At 42.4% G+C, this 20,302-nt stretch overlaps 1 protein-coding gene across 5 annotated transcripts in view; it reads right to left on the bottom strand.

The window, feature by feature from the left end:
• The window catches only part of phf21ab (PHD finger protein 21Ab), a 38,448-nt gene extending 23,530 nt beyond the window's left edge, over positions 1-14,918 (bottom strand). For 3 of the 5 annotated variants that reach the window (XM_079260102.1, XM_079260104.1, XM_079260105.1), the window contains exons 1-6: positions 14,755-14,918; positions 4,412-4,451; positions 4,255-4,303; positions 4,080-4,169; positions 1,967-1,999; positions 1,816-1,881 (exon numbers count right to left, since the gene is read on the bottom strand). In XM_079260102.1, the coding sequence (XP_079116228.1) occupies positions 1,816-1,881; positions 1,967-1,999; positions 4,080-4,169; positions 4,255-4,296 (231 nt within the window). In that variant the 5' untranslated portion in view covers positions 4,297-4,303; positions 4,412-4,451; positions 14,755-14,918. Of the gene's footprint in view, positions 1-1,815; positions 1,882-1,966; positions 2,000-4,079; positions 4,170-4,254; positions 4,307-4,411; positions 4,452-14,754 lie in introns of those variants that run through there. The other 2 variants (XM_079260103.1, XM_079260106.1) reach the window with 2 other exon arrangements.
• Positions 14,919-20,302: the final 5,384 nt, after the last annotated feature.

Genomic DNA, 20,302 nt, shown 5'->3' with positions numbered 1-20,302 from the left:
TCCTACCGAACTATTTCTACCCAACCTATGACCTGACCCGTCCTACCGAACTATTTCTACCTGACCTCTGACCTGACCCGTCCTACCGAACTATTTCTACCTGACCTCTGACCTGACCCGTCCTACCGAACTATTTCTACCTGACCTCTGACCTGACCCGTCCTACCGAACTATTTCTACCCAACCTATGACCTGACCCGTCCTACCGAACTATTTCTACCTGACCTCTGACCTGACCCGTCCTACCGAACTATTTCTCCCTGACCTATGACCTGACCCGTCCTACCGAACTATTTCTACCCAACCTATGACCTGACCCGTCCTACTGAACTATTTCTCCCCGACCTCTGACCTGACCCGTCCTACTGAACTATTTCTACCCGACCTCTGACCTGACCCGTCCTACTGAACTATTTCTCCCCGACCTCTGACCTGACCCGTCCTACTGAACTATTTCTACCCAACCTATGACCTGACCCGTCCTACTGAACTATTTCTCCCCGACCTCTGACCTGACCCGTCCTACTGAACTATTTCTACCCGACCTCTGACCTGACCCGTCCTACTGAACTATTTCTCCCCGACCTCTGACCTGACCCGTCCTACCGAACTATTTCTACCTGACCTCTGACCTGACCCGTCCTACCGAACTATTTCTACCCAACCTATGACCTGACCCGTCCTACCGAACTATTTCTACCCGACCTCTGACCTGACCCGTCCTACCGAACTATTTCTACCTGACCTCTGACCTGACCCGTCCTACCGAACTATTTCTACCCAACCTATGACCTGACCCGTCCTACCGAACTATTTCTACCCGACCTCTGACCTGACCCGTCCTACCGAACTATTTCTACCCGACCTCTGACCTGACCCGTCCTACCGAACTATTTCTACCCGACCTCTGACCTGACCCGTCCTACCGAACTATTTCTACCTGACCTCTGACCTGACCCGTCCTACCGAACTATTTCTCCCTGACCTCTGACCTGACCCGTCCTACTGAACTATTTCTACCTGACCTCTGACCTGACCCGTCCTACCGAACTATTTCTACCCAACCTATGACCTGACCCGTCCTACTGAACTATTTCTCCCCGACCTCTGACCTGACCCGTCCTACTGAACTATTTCTACCTGACCTCTGACCTGACCCGTCCTACCGAACTATTTCTCCCTGACCTCTGACCTGACCCGTCCTACCGAACTATTTCTCCCTGACCTCTGACCTGACCCGTTCCACCTCAGACCTTCTCTCTCATGGTTACATCCCCTGAGTTCGTTAACACCCATCAGAATTCGCATCAATGACAAACTTTGTCTCCGTGGATATTCTGTTTTCATACTGAACACCAGGAAAACCTCTAGGAACTGCAGGGAGATGAAGAACCAGAACTGCTACCCCAACCCAAACTGGAATGAACTAATCCACATGGATCCTCAAGTTAATGTGAAACCAGTATCTGACATCCAGAGACCAGAGGTACTCTACCAACGACCATGTAGCCTCTGGGTCAGTTATCGCTGGTATGGAACAAACTTTGTTCCATTAGGGAGCGAATCGGAATTCTTTTTATCTGAATATGAATTGTTCAGACTGAATCTAAACATGCTGTTTGAATAGTTGCTTTAATTTTGAATTTGAATGAATTTGTATTTGAAACTGAATCTTTATTGGAGTCCATCGCCCAAATAGGTCACATTTAGGTTATTTAAACAGTTAACCAAAAGATAACCTGGTTATGTGGTTCTGTTTCACCTGGACTACCATCTCAGGCTGGCATTGCTTCGGTAACAGGTGCGCTGACGTACCTGCTTCTCACTGAGTGCAGTGATCTTTGCTTGAAGTTCATGGAGCTGCTTTTTCAGATCTGCATTCTAAAATAAAATGAAATGAATTAAAACAAAAAAAACTGCAGAAAGAAAACTGATCCTGGTGCTGATGTGAGATCTGCTGGGTTACCTGAGGGTCCTGCTTCATCTGCGCCACCAGTTTCTGCAGGAAAAGAAGAACAAAAAAGGAGTCAGAGGAGTCACAATGACATCTACTGGTCCCAGCCTAGAACTGCAACCAGGTGGAGCCTCCACACAGCATTTCAAGCTGATCTATGCTTTAAGAAAACATATTTTACTGGAGAGGGCTCCTCTCAACCCCCCCCCCCCCCCCCCCCCCCCCCCCAACCTCAACGGGATGACAGGGGAGATCAAAGTCTGCAGGACCAATGCTTGTGGACTTGTGTTTTTGCAACTTTTCTGCTGATGTTGTTTTCTCACTTTGGCACATAGTCAGGGGAATCCATCTCTCTTCCACCTGGTGTAGCTCAGGACCAGACCCCCTTGTACGAGCTGTCCGGTCCCTGTACGACAGGTGTCAGAGCTTGGTCCGCATTGCCGGTAGTAAGTCGGATTCATTTCCGGTGAGGGTTGGACTCCGCCAAGGCTGCCCTTTATCACCGATTCTGTTCATAACTTATATGGACAGAATTTCTAGGTGCAGCCGAGGGGTTGAGGGGATCTGACTTGGTGGCCTCAGGATTGGGTCCCTGCTTTTTGCAGATGACGTGGTCCTGTTGGCTTCATCTGGTCGTGATCTCCAGCTCTCGCTTGAGCGATTCGCAGCCGAGTGTGAAGCGGCTGGGATGAGAATCAGCACCTCCAAATCTGAGACCATGGTCCTCAGCCGGAATAGGGTGGATTGCCCTCTCCGGGTCGGGAGTCAGGTCCTGCCTCAAGTGGAGGAGTTTAAATATCTCGGGGTCTTGTTCACGAGTGAGGGAAGGATGGAGCGCGAGATCGACAGACGGATCGGTGCGGCGTCTGCAGTAATGCGGACTCTGCACCGGTCTGTCGTGGTGAAGAAGGAGCTGAGCCAGAAGGCGAAGCTCTCGATTTATCAGTCAATCTACGTTCCTACCCTCACCTATGGTCATGAGCTGTGGGTCGTGACCGAAAGAAGGAGATCTCGTATACAGGCGGCTGAAATGAGTTTCCTCCGCAGGGTGGTCGGGCTCTCCCTTAGAGATAGGGTGAGGAGCTCGGTCATCCGGGAGGAGATCAGAGTAGAGCCGCTGCTCCTCCGCATGGAGAGGAACCAGTTGAGGTGGCTCGGGCATCTGGTCAGGATGCCTCCTGGACCTCCCTGGTGAGGTGTTCCAGGCACGTCCCTCTGGGAGGAGACCCCGGGGAAGACCCAGGACACGCTGGAGGGATTATATCTCTCGGCTGGCCTGGGAACGCCTCGGGATCCCCCCCGCAGAGTTGGCAAATATGGCTGGGGAGAGGGAAGTCTGGGCTTCTCTGCTTAGGCTGCTGCCCCCGCGACCCGACCCCGGATAAGCGGCAGAAGATGGATGGATGGAGTTTCCTGAGTTGCATGGATATCACTCTTTTCCTTAAAAGAGAGCTGTATAAGGATAGTACCATTATTGATGCATCTGTGTATGATGCAAACTACCTGAACCTGCTGCATGGTCATGGTTATGTTATTACAGTAGCAGACGTTAGCACCACTGTATGTAAGACGTGGAAACATCAGGTTTTCAATCTCATTTTCATTTCATTCTACTCCCATTAAAACTGCATTTCTGTCTCTCAGTATCCAACAAACTCAAAGAAACTTCCCAGAAGATGAAAAAGGACATCAGAAGGAATCGTTTCTACTTCTACAGAGAATCTTTCTACAGAGAACGAAGGTGTCAGATATCTTTGCAGCCTCATGTTTCTAACATGTGGGGTGGACATACACCATCTGATCACATCAGCATCTACAGGCTTTACTTTTCAAGCTTCTTCTAACGTCTTTTCAGCTAAATTTAAAAAAAATGTTTTGAATCTAAAAAGAGCCTGTCTGACAAAGGGAGGATTGGACCAAGAAGGGAATTTAGGATGGATGGAGGTGAAACCAGAACCACCTGTGGAAACCAGGTGACACTATACCGCTTGGTTCTGATTTGCTCCTGTGGGATATTTTAGGAAAACCAAACATTTGCAAAAAAAAAAGCAGAACCAGTGGTCCAATGGAACCAGATAGCCCAGCAGAACCTGGAAAAGCTTGCTGGCTCTGGTGCAGAACCCACCTGATGGATCTGGATCTCCACCTTCAGGGCCTCCTGTAACGTCTGTAATTCCATCATGGATCCAGTCAGTCTGCTAGCCGATCGATCAGCCTGCACACACACACGTTTAGTCAGGCTGTTGACATGGCTACATGTGACGGTGTCACATGACCTGAGCTGAAGCAGAACTTTTCACCTGAACACCGTCTCCAGTAGGACAACCATCCACCTGAAGCATGAACGTGCTGCTGAAAGGACAACAAACAGGAAGTTACTGCAGTGATCCAGCCTGGAAAAGATCACCGTGATGGAAATGATGTTTTTGTGCCAGTAAATGAGAAAACAGGACTCACCACCTGGCTGTAAAACTGGACTCCACCCCTCTGTGCTGCCCTGCGAAACAAAACATACTGTTACTGATTCAGCCTTTTACTTCGAGGATGAAACATCTGATTCGTCACAGAGGGTGTGGGGGGGTCGCTTAAAAAGTTTGACGACTTCTGCTTTCCAGGAGAAAACAGTGTGGGGAAGTTCTTCTTCTGTGGTAGTCCAAAGCTCCAGCAGAGTCTGTCAGAATTTGCTCACATGGAACCGTCATCTGATCAGATCTGCACCCTCAGATCAATTCCAACCCAACAACAGGAAATAATCCAACATAACTTCGACTTTAGGACGAGGTCGCTCCCTAACAGACTTCAGTCACATCCCAGCTTCTGTTTTTCTTAATCAGGACTGAGTTTAACGTCTCTGTCCCGATTTCGACCATTAACATTTGATTTCTTTTTAACTCTTTTCTATTTGAGCAGATTTTATTCCAGCTGTTTTTTTCTCTGTAGTTATTTTGTTTGTAGACCCTGAGCTCAAACCATCTCATCTGAAACTCTCACCAACGTCTTATATTCTGTTTTATATCCAATGGTCCTTGATCAGGGTCGGGGCCCCTCAAGGAGCCGGTTGTTCTGCAGGAACAGCAGTTCTCCATCGACCAATTTTTTAAGATTATCATTTTATCTGCAACACACCCACATCACAGGTCTGAAAACAAAAAGCGTTTTACTTAAAACTGAAACAACTTTTTTTTATTGATGCTTAAACAGTAAAAACCCGACAGCCTTCCAAATAAAAGCAGAAAAGAAGTTTTCTTCTTCTGCTGAAGAAGGTTGTCGACTAAACAACCCGCCCAGTGAGAGAAAAGTTGCTTTCTTTCATTGTGGAGGTCAAAATGAGCCGGAGAGCCCCAGAAACCAGACAAAAACAAGAGTAGAAACATGAAAAGTAGATGAAATAAAAGCAGCAAGAAGTAATGTTGATGTGCAGTCTGTTAACTGGAGTATGCAGCGCCCCCTGCTGGGAGGAGGTCACGCTTCATCTGTTTGTCCTATTTGTTCACAACTCCATCCCTCCTTCCATCCATCATCTGTCCATCACTCCTCCATCATCCATCCATCCATCATCTGTCCATCACTCCTCCATCCCTCCTTCCATCCATCATCTGTCCATCACTCCTCCATCATCCATCCATCCATCATCTGTCCATCACTCCTCCATCATCCATCCATCCATCATCTGTCCATCACTCCTCCATCCCTCCTTCCATCCATCATCTGTCCATCACTCCTCCATCATCCATCCATCCATCATCTGTCCATCACTCCTCCATCATCCATCCATCCATCATCTGTCCATCACTCCTCCATCCCTCCTTCCATCCATCATCTGTCCATCACTCCTCCATCATCCATCCATCCATCATCTGTCCATCACTCCTCCATCCCTCCTTCCATCCATCATCTGTCCATCACTCCTCCATCCCTCCTTCCATCCATCATCTGTCCATCACTCCTCCATCCCTCCTTCCATCCATCATCTGTCCATCACTCCTCCATCCCTCCTTCCATCCATCATCTGTCCATCACTCCTCCATCATCCATCCATCCATCATCTGTCCATCACTCCTCCATCATCCATCCATCCATCATCTGTCCATCACTCCTCCATCATCCATCCATCCATCATCTGTCCATCACTCCTCCATCCCTCCTTCCATCCATCATCTGTCCATCACTCCTCCATCATCCATCCATCCATCATCTGTCCATCACTCCTCCATCATCCATCCATCCATCATCTGTCCATCATCCATCCATCCATCATCTGTCCATCACTCCTCCATCATCCATCCATCCATCATCTGTCCATCACTCCTCCATCATCCATCCATCCATCATCTGTCCATCATCCATCCATCCATCATCTGTCCATCACTCCTCCATCATCCATCCATCCATCATCTGTCCATCACTCCTCCATCATCCATCCATCCATCATCTGTCCATCATCCATCCATCCATCATCTGTCCATCACTCCTCCATCATCCATCCATCCATCATCTGTCCATCACTCCTCCATCATCCACCACTCTTTCATCATCCATCCATCCAGTCAGAAGCTAAACCCTGACTGTGAGACTACAGATTCATTCTGACATCTCACTAATCAGTTAACCAAATCACTAACTACTGCTTCACTTGTGTCACTAACTAGTGATTTAACAATAACTAAATTCTAATTAATTACCGACTTAAGTGTATTACTAACCATGGATTTAACTATCACTAATTCCTGGTAATTAATGATTTAACGCTGACACTATCTACCTTTTAACTCCAGTAGGTAAAAGTGTATTTATCTGTGTAGTACTTCCAGTAGGTAAAAGTGTATTTATCTGTGTAGTACTTCCAGTAGGTAAAAGTGTATTTATCTGTGTAGTACTTCCAGTAGGTAAAAGTGTATTTATCTGTGTAGTACTTCCAGTAGGTAAAGGTGTATTTATCTGTGTAGTACTTCCAGTAGGTAAAAGTGTATTTATCTGTGTAGTACTTCCAGTAGGTAAAAGTGTATTTATCTGTGTAGTACTTCCAGTAGGTAAAAGTGTATTTATCTGTGTAGTACTTCCAGTAGGTAAAAGTGTATTTATCTGTGTAGTACTTCCAGTAGGTAAAAGTGTATTTATCTGTGTAGTACTTCCAGTAGGTAAAAGTGTATTTATCTGTGTAGTACTTCCAGTAGGTAAAAGTGTATTTATCTGTGTAGTACTTCCAGTAGGTAAAGGTGTATTTATCTGTGTAGTACTTCCAGTAGGTAAAAGTGTATTTATCTGTGTAGTACTTCCAGTAGGTAAAAGTGTATTTATCTGTGTAGTACTTCCAGTAGGTAAAAGTGTATTTATCTGTGTAGTACTTCCAGTAGGTAAAAGTGTATTTATCTGTGTAGTACTTCCAGTAGGTAAAAGTGTATTTATCTGTGTAGTACTTCCAGTAGGTAAAAGTGTATTTATCTGTGTAGTACTTCCAGTAGGTAAAAGTGTATTTATCTGTGTAGTACTTCCAGTAGGTAAAAGTGTATTTATCTGTGTAGTACTTCCAGTAGGTAAAGGTGTATTTATCTGTGTAGTACTTCCAGTAGGTAAAGGTGTATTTATCTGTGTAGTACTTCCAGTAGGTAAAGGTGTATTTATCTGTGTAGTACTTCCAGTAGGTAAAGGTGTATTTATCTGTGTAGTACTTCCAGTAAGTAAAAGTGTATTTATCTGTGTAGTACTTCCAGTAGGTAAAGGTGTATTTATCTGTGTAGTACTTCCAGTAGGTAAAAGTGTATTTATCTGTGTAGTACTTCCAGTAGGTAAAAGTGTATTTATCTGTGTAGTACTTCCAGTAGGTAAAGGTGTATTTATCTGTGTAGTACTTCCAGTAGGTAAAAGTGTATTTATCTGTGTAGTACTTCCAGTAGGTAAAGGTGTATTTATCTGTGTAGTACTTCCAGTAGGTAAAAGTGTATTTATCTGTGTAGTACTTCCAGTAGGTAAAAGTGTATTTATCTGTGTAGTACTTCCAGTAGGTAAAAGTGTATTTATCTGTGTAGTACTTCCAGTAGGTAAAGGTGTATTTATCTGTGTAGTACTTCCAGTAGGTAAAAGTGTATTTATCTGTGTAGTACTTCCAGTAGGAAAAGGTGTATTTATCTGTGTAGTACTACCAGTAGGTGACGGTGTATTTATCTGTGTAGTACTTCCAGTAGGTGACGGTGTATTTATCTGTGTAGTACTTCCAGTAGGTAAAAGTGTATTTATCTGTGTAGTACTTCCAGTAGGTAAAAGTGTATTTATCTGTGTAGTACTTCCAGTAGGTAAAAGTGTATTTATCTGTGTAGTACTTCCAGTAGGTAAAAGTGTATTTATCTGTGTAGTACTTCCAGTAGGTGACGGTGTATTTATCTGTGTAGTACTTCCAGTAGGTAAAAGTGTATTTATCTGTGTAGTACTTCCAGTAGGTAAAAGTATATTTATCTGTGTAGTACTTCCAGTAGGTAAAAGTGTATTTATCTGTGTAGTACTTCCAGTAGGTAAAAGTATATTTATCTGTGTAGTACTTCCAGTAGGTAAAAGTGTATTTATCTGTGTAGTACTTCCAGTAGGTAAAGGTGTATTTATCTGTGTAGTACTTCCAGTAGGTAAAGGTGTATTTATCTGTGTAGTACTTCCAGTAGGTAAAGGTGTATTTATCTGTGTAGTACTTCCAGTAGGTAAAAGTGTATTTATCTGTGTAGTACTTCCAGTAGGTAAAGGTGTATTTACCTGTGTAGTACTTCCAGTAGGTAAAAGTGTATTTATCTGTGTAGTACTTCCAGTAGGTAAAAGTGTATTTATCTGTGTAGTACTTCCAGTAGGTAAAGGTGTATTTATCTGTGTAGTACTTCCAGTAGGTAAAAGTGTATTTATCTGTGTAGTACTTCCAGTAGGTAAAGGTGTATTTATCTGTGTAGTACTTCCAGTAGGTAAAAGTGTATTTATCTGTGTAGTACTTCCAGTAGGTAAAGGTGTATTTATCTGTGTAGTACTTCCAGTAGGTAAAAGTATATTTATCTGTGTAGTACTTCCAGTAGGTAAAAGTGTATTTATCTGTGTAGTACTTCCAGTAGGTAAAAGTGTATTTATCTGTGTAGTACTTCCAGTAGGTAAAAGTATATTTATCTGTGTAGTACTTCCAGTAGGTAAAAGTGTATTTATCTGTGTAGTACTTCCAGTAGGTAAAAGTATATTTATCTGTGTAGTAATTCCAGTAGGTAAAAGTGTATTTATCTGTGTAGTACTTCCAGTAGGTAAAAGTATATTTATCTGTGTAGTACTTCCAGTAGGTAAAAGTGTATTTATCTGTGTAGTACTTCCAGTAGGTAAAGGTGTATTTACCTGTGTAGTACTTCCAGTAGGTAAAGGTGTATTTATCTGTGTAGTACTTCCAGTAGGTAAAAGTGTATTTATCTGTGTAGTACTTCCAGTAGGTAAAAGTGTATTTATCTGTTTAGTACTTCCAGTAGGTAAAAGTGTATTTATCTGTGTAGTACTTCCAGTAGGTAAAAGTGTATTTATCTGTGTAGTACTTCCAGTAGGTAAAAGTATATTTATCTGTGTAGTACTTCCAGTAGGTAAAGGTGTATTTATCTGTGTAGTACTTCCAGTAGGTAAAAGTGTATTTATCTGTGTAGTACTTCCAGTAGGTAAAAGTGTATTTATCTGTGTAGTACTTCCAGTAGGTAAAAGTGTATTTATCTGTGTAGTACTTCCAGTAGGTAAAGGTGTATTTATCTGTGTAGTACTTCCAGTAGGTAAAAGTGTATTTATCTGTGTAGTACTTCCAGTAGGTAAAGGTGTATTTATCTGTGTAGTACTTCCAGTAGGTAAAAGTGTATTTATCTGTGTAGTACTTCCAGTAGGTAAAGGTGTATTTATCTGTGTAGTACTTCCAGTAGGTAAAGGTGTATTTATCTGTGTAGTACTTCCAGTAGGTAAAAGTGTATTTATCTGTGTAGTACTTCCAGTAGGTAAAAGTGTATTTATCTGTGTAGTACTTCCAGTAGGTAAAGGTGTATTTATCTGTGTAGTACTTCCAGTAGGTAAAAGTGTATTTATCTGTGTAGTACTTCCAGTAGGTAAAAGTGTATTTATCTGTGTAGTACTTCCAGTAGGTAAAAGTGTATTTATCTGTGTAGTACTTCCAGTAGGTAAAGGTGTATTTATCTGTGTAGTACTTCCAGTAGGTAAAGGTGTATTTATCTGTGTAGTACTTCCAGTAGGTAAAAGTGTATTTATCTGTGTAGTACTTCCAGTAGGTAAAGGTGTATTTATCTGTGTAGTACTTCCAGTAGGTAAAAGTGTATTTATCTGTGTAGTACTTCCAGTAGGTAAAGGTGTATTTATCTGTGTAGTACTTCCAGTAGGTAAAAGTATATTTATCTGTGTAGTACTTCCAGTAGGTAAAAGTGTATTTATCTGTGTAGTACTTCCAGTAGGTAAAAGTGTATTTATCTGTGTAGTACTTCCAGTAGGTAAAAGTATATTTATCTGTGTAGTACTTCCAGTAGGTAAAAGTGTATTTATCTGTGTAGTACTTCCAGTAGGTAAAAGTGTATTTATCTGTGTAGTACTTCCAGTAGGTAAAAGTGTATTTATCTGTGTAGTACTTCCAGTAGGTAAAAGTGTATTTATCTGTGTAGTACTTCCAGTAGGTAAAAGTGTATTTATCTGTGTAGTACTTCCAGTAGGTAAAAGTGTATTTATCTGTGTAGTACTTCCAGTAGGTAAAAGTATATTTATCTGTGTAGTACTTCCAGTAGGTAAAGGTGTATTTATCTGTGTAGTACTTCCAGTAGGTAAAAGTATATTTATCTGTGTAGTACTTCCAGTAGGTAAAAGTGTATTTATCTGTGTAGTACTTCCAGTAGGTAAAGGTGTATTTATCTGTGTAGTACTTCCAGTAGGTAAAAGTGTATTTATCTGTGTAGTACTTCCAGTAGGTAAAGGTGTATTTATCTGTGTAGTACTTCCAGTAGGTAAAAGTGTATTTATCTGTGTAGTACTTCCAGTAGGTAAAGGTGTATTTATCTGTGTAGTACTTCCAGTAGGTAAAGGTGTATTTATCTGTGTAGTACTTCCAGTAGGTAAAAGTGTATTTATCTGTGTAGTACTTCCAGTAGGTAAAAGTGTATTTATCTGTGTAGTACTTCCAGTAGGTAAAAGTGTATTTATCTGTGTAGTACTTCCAGTAGGTAAAAGTGTATTTATCTGTGTAGTACTTCCAGTAGGTAAAAGTATATTTATCTGTGTAGTACTTCCAGTAGGTAAAGGTGTATTTATCTGTGTAGTACTTCCAGTAGGTAAAAGTATATTTATCTGTGTAGTACTTCCAGTAGGTAAAAGTGTATTTATCTGTGTAGTACTTCCAGTAGGTAAAAGTGTATTTATCTGTGTAGTACTTCCAGTAGGTAAAAGTGTATTTATCTGTGTAGTACTTCCAGTAGGTAAAGGTGTATTTATCTGTGTAGTACTTCCAGTAGGTAAAGGTGTATTTATCTGTGTAGTACTTCCAGTAGGTAAAAGTGTATTTATCTGTGTAGTACTTCCAGTAGGTAAAAGTGTATTTATCTGTGTAGTACTTCCAGTAGGTAAAAGTGTATTTATCTGTGTAGTACTTCCAGTAGGTAAAAGTGTATTTATCTGTGTAGTACTTCCAGTAGGTAAAAGTGTATTTATCTGTGTAGTACTTCCAGTAGGTAAAAGTGTATTTATCTGTGTAGTACTTCCAGTAGGTAAAAGTGTATTTATCTGTGTAGTACTTCCAGTAGGTAAAAGTGTATTTATCTGTGTAGTACTTCCAGTAGGTAAAAGTGTATTTATCTGTGTAGTACTTCCAGTAGGTAAAGGTGTATTTATCTGTGTAGTACTTCCAGTAGGTAAAAGTGTATTTATCTGTGTAGTACTTCCAGTAGGTAAAGGTGTATTTATCTGTGTAGTACTTCCAGTAGGTAAAGGTGTATTTATCTGTGTAGTACTTCCAGTAGGTAAAAGTGTATTTATCTGTGTAGTACTTCCAGTAGGTAAAGGTGTATTTATCTGTGTAGTACTTCCAGTAGGTAAAAGTGTATTTATCTGTTTTTTAAACACAAACCTGAAAATAACCATACTTTCCAAGCTGTTAGTACTTAGAGAACTATTCTCATAGTACTACTCACAGGGAGGACTTCATACCTCATATGAAGAGTGACACAACATGGACACTGTGATTATAGTTGTGTATAATACAATTAAATACTATTAAGAATACTTAAGAGCAGGGGTGTCAAAAATCTGGTCTGGGGACCAACACCAGCCGGCTAGAGGGTCCGATCCGGTCTGCTGGTTGAGCGTAGTAAATATGAAAATATTCATCCAGATAATGTTCTACAGACCAACACAAAAGGAAAATGTTATTTATAGCATATTTTTCTGTTATTTTTAGATCATGTGACCTGATTTACAGCATATTAAACTCATTACTACATTAGTACTTGAAGAAAAACTACCTAAATATGATCATTGTGGTTCAAATCCCAGATTATTATTATTTATGGTGCAACTATAACTATATAAGAGGTAAAAAAAAAAAAAAAAAAGTTGAATTTCCATTTGCAAGGTGAACCAGCATGGATGTTGGAAGCCTGGCCCTGGAGGACTAGAACCCAAAGCCCGGTCGGGCCCTGGAGGACTAGAACCCAAAGCCCGGTCGGGCCCTGGAGGACTAGAACCTGCAGCCTGGCCCAGCAGGAGGACCAGAACCTGCAGCCTGGCCCAGCAGGAGGACCAGAACCTGCAGCCTGGCCCAGCAGGAGGACCAGAACCTGCAGCCTGGCCCAGCAGGAGGACCAGAACCTGCAGCCTGGCCCAGCAGGAGGACCAGAACCTGCAGCCTGGCCCAGCAGGAGGACCAGAACCTGCAGCCTGGCCCAGCAGGAGGACCAGAACCTGCAGCCTGGCCCAGCAGGAGGACCAGAACCTGCAGCCTGGCCCAGCATGGGGACCAGAACCTGCAGCCTGGCCCAGCAGGAGGACCAGAACCTGCAGCCTGGCCCAGCATGGGGACCAGAACCTGCAGCCTGGCCCAGCAGGAGGACCAGAACCTGCAGCCTGGCCCAGCATGGGGACCAGAACCTGCAGCCTGGCCCAGCATGGGGACCAGAACCTGCAGCCTGGCCCAGCAGGAGGACCAGAACCTGCAGCCTGGCCCAGCATGGGGACCAGAACCTGCAGCCTGGCCCAGCAGGAGGACCAGAACCTGCAGCCTGGCCCAGCATGGGGACCAGAACCTGCAGCCTGGCCCAGCATGGGGACCAGAACTTGCAGCCTGGCCCAGCATGGGGACCAGAACCTGCAGCCTGGCCCAGCATGGGGACCAGAACCTGCAGCCTGGCCCAGCAGGAGGACCAGAACCTGCAGCCTGGCCCAGCAGGAGGACCAGAACCTGCAGCCTGGCCCAGCATGGGGACCAGAACCTGCAGCCTGGCCCAGCATGGGGACCAGAACCTGCAGCCTGGCCCAGCAGGAGGACCAGAACCTGCAGCCTGGCCCAGCATGGGGACCAGAACCTGCAGCCTGGCCCAGCATGGGGACCAGAACCTGCAGCCTGGCCCAGCATGGGGACCAGAACCTGCAGCCTGGCCCAGCATGGGGACCAGAACCTGCAGCCTGGCCCAGCATGGGGACCAGAACCTGCAGCCTGGCCCAGCATGGGGACCAGAACCTGCAGCCTGGCCCAGCATGGGGACCAGAACCTGCAGCCTGGCCCAGCATGGGGACCAGAACCTGCAGCCTGGCCCAGCAGGAGGACCAGAACCTGCAGCCTGGCCCAGCAGGAGGACCAGAACCTGCAGCCTGGCCCAGCAGGAGGACCAGAACCTGCAGCCTGGCCCAGCAGGAGGACCAGAACCTGCAGCCTGGCCGGACTCTGGTTCCGTCAGAAGCCGTCCGGGATGCGGGTTAATTGGGAGTAATTTCTCTCTCGGTGGGACATGAAGTTGTGGGATAAACTTCCATCAGCACCCCATGCCGCCGCTGAGGAGGCCCGAAAACCCCGAACAGAGGCTAAAATGTCGGTTTGTAGTCCGAGAGCCGCGAACTGCTTTAACACAGAAAAGTGTGTTTTTGTTCCGGCGGTGAAATTAATGTTTTATAATCATCTTATTAACTCAGCATGGCCGTCCGGACATCTTCCACAATTCACCACTGCGAAGCACAGCGTTTCGGCGGATCATGATCTCTTCTGTCTTCTTTTTATGTTTTTTCCGTTTTACTTGGTGTGAACAGGGAGCACCGGAGCGGGTCTGGCATCGGCGAGAGGCTGCCAGGAACAGGGAGCACCGGAGGGGGTGGCATCGGCGAGAGGCTGCCTGCTTCACGGAGAACAAGCCTAGCCGTAGCCGCTAATGCTAACCGCTGCTAGCTGCCCGGCTAACGCCGCCAGCACGCCGATAACTTACAGCAAAGATCAATAAGCAGATCGCAGCCGAGATGCAAGGAATAAAGAGGAAGGAGGAAAAGAAATCCGATAGGGAACAGTCTCGTAAGACACCATCTTTCAAAACGAATCCTTCAGAGAGAAGGCGGTGGTGGCTCTAAGTTCTGTCGGCCCCTTGTCCTCCAGAACATCAACTCCTAGAATAAGAAAGCCAGCAGCTAAACACACACAAACACAGCAACACCGGCCAGCTCACACACCTGCCCGCACACGGCCGCAGACACACCGACAAATACAGCCAACAGCACCCGCCTGAACTTTCACGGGAGACTAAATTAAAGTTAGGAAATTAAAAAGCCCAATGTGTACTTACTCAGCAGCAGTCCTCCAGATTAATTATATATATATATAGATATAGATAGATATATATATATATTTATCTATTAGAAGCCGATCCACGATGGAATAACAGCTCACAAACAGTCCGGTCGCCTCCTTCCCACAGAACTAGAATGTCTTGATCTATTTTAGACGAAGTTTTAGTGCAATTTGTGTAAAAACAGAGAAACTGAAGCTACAAAACAAGAAGAACTCTTCTTCAATCTCATTCAGCTCAGCCTCAGCACAGCACAGATCCCTGCGCTCCGGTGCTGGAGGAAGGGGGACAAAAACTACTCCCTCGTCAAGCTAATGCTCGCTAATCCACCCCAAAGCGTTCGATATTTACTGGTGCGGCTGTTAAAGTCCGTCAAATCGGACCGACCGACGAGGTGAGGCGCACGGAAAATGTGTTCGGAAAGCGGACTACTTTTTTTGTCGGTGCAGCGAATTTATTTCACTTTGCCTAAGGAACGGCGGTGCTGCGACTCCCATTGCCTAGGGAAAAAACCCGGATGTAAAGTCAGTGAAACTCTATGGAGAGAAAGTCAGCTCACACGTACACGCTCACGCGCACACCCACACCATGGAAGAAGCTACGGAGCGGTGTGTTGTGGCGCGTGACGGGATCCGTGTTCCTCCTCCTCACTGCCGGGCCGTCCGCTCACTGCTGGTCGCCAAGCAGCATCCAATGTCCGTCTGCTTGGGGGGGGGGGGGCATTAAAAATGAAAATATTTTTAAGCCGCGCATTAAAAATAAGTAAATAGGTAAATAAATAATACATCTGAGTAAATAGGTAAATAAATAATACATCTGACAGGTATCCAGAAGGTAAGATGCAATACACACACACACACACACACACACACACACACACACACATATATATATATATATATATATATATATATATATATATATATATATATATATATATATATATATATATATATATATATATATATACGCATACATATATATAGTTCTGTATTTTGTAAGTTTCATTTACAAATATTTTCACAACCTGTCAGGGGCCCTGTGATGCTATATGGTTATGTGTGTGCCTCTGTGAGTATATATTTGTTTCATCAAATAAACATAGTGAAGAGTCACTTCACTGCAGGTTTAAGATGTTGTGTAGAATCAGGTGGTCTGATGATTCTGCCTCAAGTAACCGAGTTGTAAAAAACTTATCTGACTGAAAAATAATGCAGAATAAGTACAACTGTTGATGTCATAAGTGTCATGATAACAGTATAAGTCAAACCTGTGAAGTTCAACACTGTAGATGTTTGTTTTATTTATTGCTTCAGCAAAGGAGACATTAATGTGTCTAATTTACAGAATGATTTTATATTTATTTTATACATCCAAGAATAGATGCTCTGATATTTTAATGGATTTTGAGTATTTTCCTTATGTGAATATTTTCTTCACCATTTTATCTCTTGAACTTTGACCAAATCTGGAGTAGTAACTAAGTTTGCAGACTTCCACAACTCATATATCCACAGAAGTTCAGAATTATTTTTACTTATTTACAGCTTCTACTTTTCAGCAAGCGCTGTTTGCTTGCTCTGAAAATGGCTTTCAGTGGCATTTTTAATATTTTTGAAAGATTTTTGAACTTTTATTAAATCAAATAAAGACAATACCACCATATCAGACTAACTAAAGTAATTCGAAGATCAAATAAGTAAGAAAAATATCAGCCAAGGTATGTGTTCACAAGAAAAATAAATAAATAACACAATTATAGAAAAATATTAATAAATAATAATGACTACATTGATATTATAATGAATAAAAATAATAAAAAAAAATATACATGAAATTATAATAATATAATATTTAAATTTTAAAAATCTAGTAAAAATAAGTGAATACAAAATGAACCATATAAAAGAAAAAAGTCACCACTAACAAAAAATGCTTCCACTCTAACATCTGGTTTTACTTCTTCATCATCTGCCAAAGCTTCTGCAACATCAGCAGATTTATTTCCATCCAGGGTTGCATCCATTTTTCTCCATGATCTGGAATTGATGATGGAAGAGTCTGACCACTGCAAAGCTCAAAGATTCGACATGGTTTCTTCAGGTCTGGACTCTGTGGGCAATCAGTCTTTATTTATAAAGCACTTTTTATGAAAAACAAAAAAAAAAGCTAATATAACGTCAAATGCTTCACATTAAAACACACTAAAGAAAAAAATGACATGAAACATTTTACACATCATATTTCACATCTACACAACATACAACATGCATACAACAACGTATGAAGGCTCCCTGGTGACCTTGAATCGTATTTAAAAACTGCTGGCTAAGGTTAAATGTAAATACCGTAATATTGTAATTCACGTCGGCGGTAACGACACCCGGTTACACCAATCGGAGGTCACTAAAATGAATGTTGCTTCGGTGTGTAACTTTGCCAAGAGCATGTCGGACTCCGTAGTTTTCTCTGGTCCCTTGCCAAATTTAATCAACGATGACATGTTTAGCCGCATGTCATCCTTCAACCGCTGGTTGTCTAGGTGGTGTCCCGATAACAACGTGGGTTTTATAGATAATTGGAGCGCTTTTTGGGGAAAGCCTGGTCTTATTAGGAGAGATGGCATTCATCCCACGTTGGATGGAGCCGCTCTCTTATCTAGCAATATGGACTCTTTTATTAGTCAGCTAAATTGACAACTCAGGGTTGGGACCAGGAGGCAGAATTGTAGTCCTACACACTTTTCTGCAGCTTCCCACCTGCCGCCGCCCACCCAAAACCCCATTCCGACCTTATACAACTTCCCAGCAGTAAGAATTAAACAACACAAAAACACTCCTCGGGTTAATCGTGAAAACCTCATAAAAATAAAAACAATGGATCTAATAAAATCTGAAAATAAGACAATAAAGTGTGGCCTTCTGAATATCAGATCCCTCCCAAATAAGTCTTTATTAGTCAATGACTTGATAGGTGATCACCACATTGATTTATTCTGTCTTACGGAAACCTGGTTACAGCAAGAGGATTATGTTAGTATTAATGAAGCTACGCCAGCTAACTATTTAAACTTTCACATTCCTAGAACTACAGGCAGAGGAGGAGGTGTTGCAGCTATTTTTCAGTCAGAATTATTAATTACTCCTAAGATCAAAACTAACTATAAATCCTTTGAATTCCTGACATTAAATTTATCTCATCCAAAATGGAATTGAGAGAAACCGCTCCTTTTAGCATTAGTGTATCGCCCACCTGGACCTTACTCCGAGTTTCTGACCGAATTCTCTGATCTCTTGTCTGAGTTAGTGCTGACTACTGATAAGGTCATTGTACTAGGTGATTTTAATATTCATGTTGACCATGAAAATGATAGTTTAAACATTTCCTTTAGCTCTATTCTAAACTCAATTGGGTTTTCACAAAATGTCAATGGAGCCACTCACTCTCATGGTCACACTCTTGATCTGGTTCTAACATCTGGTATTGACACTGATAAGCTCAAAGTTTTTCCTCAAAACCCTGTCTTGTCCGATCACTTCTTATTAACCTTTGAATTCACTTTATTTGATTACTCACTGACCAAAAATAAATTCTCCTATAGTAGATGTTTATCAGACAATAATATTACAAAATTTAAACAATCAATTGAATCAATTTTTTTCACCTCTACCATGTGTTAGCATGACTGAGAGTCCCCCTTTAAGCCTTACTCCTGCTCAGATTGATCAACATGCTGATACTATAACAGCTTCAATGCGTACAACCTTGGATAATGTTGCTCCCCTAAAGAAGAAGAAATTAGGTAAGATTATGAAGGCTCCCTGGTTTAATTCCCAGCTTCGAGCTCTAAAACAGGCGTCAAGGCGTTTGGAAAACAGATGGCGTTCATCAGGACTAGAGGAGTCTCGCTTAACCTGGAAAGAAAGTTTAATCGTATACAAAAAAGCCTCACGTACGGCAAGAACAGCTTATTATTCATCATTGATAGAGGAAAACAAAAACAACCCTCGGTTTCTTTTCAGCACTGTAGCTAGGCTTACTAGGAGCCGGAGCGCTGTGGAGCCATGTATTCCTTTCTCACTTAGCTGTGATGATTTCATGTATTTTTTCAGGAATAAAATTGACACTATTAGAGATCAAATCCACAATACTCTTCCTTCTACCTATAATGTTGAGCCTGTTGTGGTCTCTGAAGCATCCTTAGAACCAGGATCTGACTTGTGTCTAAATAGTTTCTGTCCTGTCCAACCCTCTGAATTAACTAAAATAATAGCTTCATCTAAACCATCCACCTGTATCTTAGACCCTCTGCCAACGAGCCTCTTTAAGGACATTTTCCCTTTAATTGATACATCACTACTAAATCTTATCAATATGTCTTTAGTGACAGGATATGTACCACAATCATTTAAAACTGCTGTAATCAAGCCTTTACTTAAAAAGCAATCTCTGGATCCAGAGGTGATAGCAAATTATAGACCTATATCTAATCTCCCGTTTATGTCCAAAATTCTGGAGAAAATAGTTTCCGCTCAGCTACATGCCCACCTGAGCAGAAATAATTTAGTTAAAGAGTTTCAGTCAGGATTTAGAGCTCATCATAGCACTGAGACAGCATTGGTGAAAGTTACTAATGACCTTCTTATGGCCTCAGACAAAGGACTTGTGTCCGTACTTATCTTGCTTGATCTTAGTGCTGCATTTGATACAGTCGATCATAACATTCTGTTACAAAGACTAGAACAGGTGATTGGAATTACAGGTACAGCGTTAAGCTGGTTTAAATCATATTTATCTGATAGACTTCAGTTTGTTCATGTAAATGACAAGTCCTCCTCACAAACTACAGTAAGTCATGGAGTTCCTCAAGGTTCTGTACTTGGACCAATACTCTTCACGCTATATATGCTCCCTTTAGGCAAAATTATTAGACAACATGGAATAAACTTTTATTGTTACGCAGATGATGCTCAAATATACTTATCTTTTAAACCAGATGAAACAAATCAGCCCAATAGGCTACAAAATTGTCTCATAGACATAAAGACTTGGATGTCTAGAAATTTTCTCCTCTTAAACTCAGATAAGACTGAAGTAATTCTCGTTGGATCTGGAAAAACTCAGAGCTAAATTTTCCAGTTTTGTAATGAACCTGGATGGCATTACTTTAGCTTCCAGTGCTACAGTGAGAAACCTTGGAGTAATATTTGACCCTGACCTGTCCTTTGGCCCACATATTAAGCAGGTTACTAAAACAGCCTTCTCTCATTTACGTAATAAAGCCAAAATTAGGGACATTCTGTCTCAGAGTGATGCAGAAAAACTGGTTCATGCTTTTGTTACTTCGAGACTAGATTACTGTAACTCTCTATTACTGGGCTGTCCTAAATATGCCCTGAAAAGCCTTCAGCTGATCCAGAATTCTGCAGCCAGAGTCCTGACCAGAACCAGCAGGAGAGATCATATTTCTCCAGTTTTAGCCTCTCTTCATTGGCTGCCTGTTGAATCTAGAATAGAATTTAAAATCCTTCTCCTTACATATAAA

The sequence above is a fragment of the Telmatherina bonti genome (assembly GCF_933228915.1).
Source record: "Telmatherina bonti genome assembly, chromosome: 2".
Classification (NCBI taxonomy): domain Eukaryota; kingdom Metazoa; phylum Chordata; class Actinopteri; order Atheriniformes; family Telmatherinidae; genus Telmatherina; species Telmatherina bonti.
The sequence above is the reverse complement of the archived record's forward strand: the minus strand, read 5'-3'. Positions and strand labels throughout refer to the sequence as shown.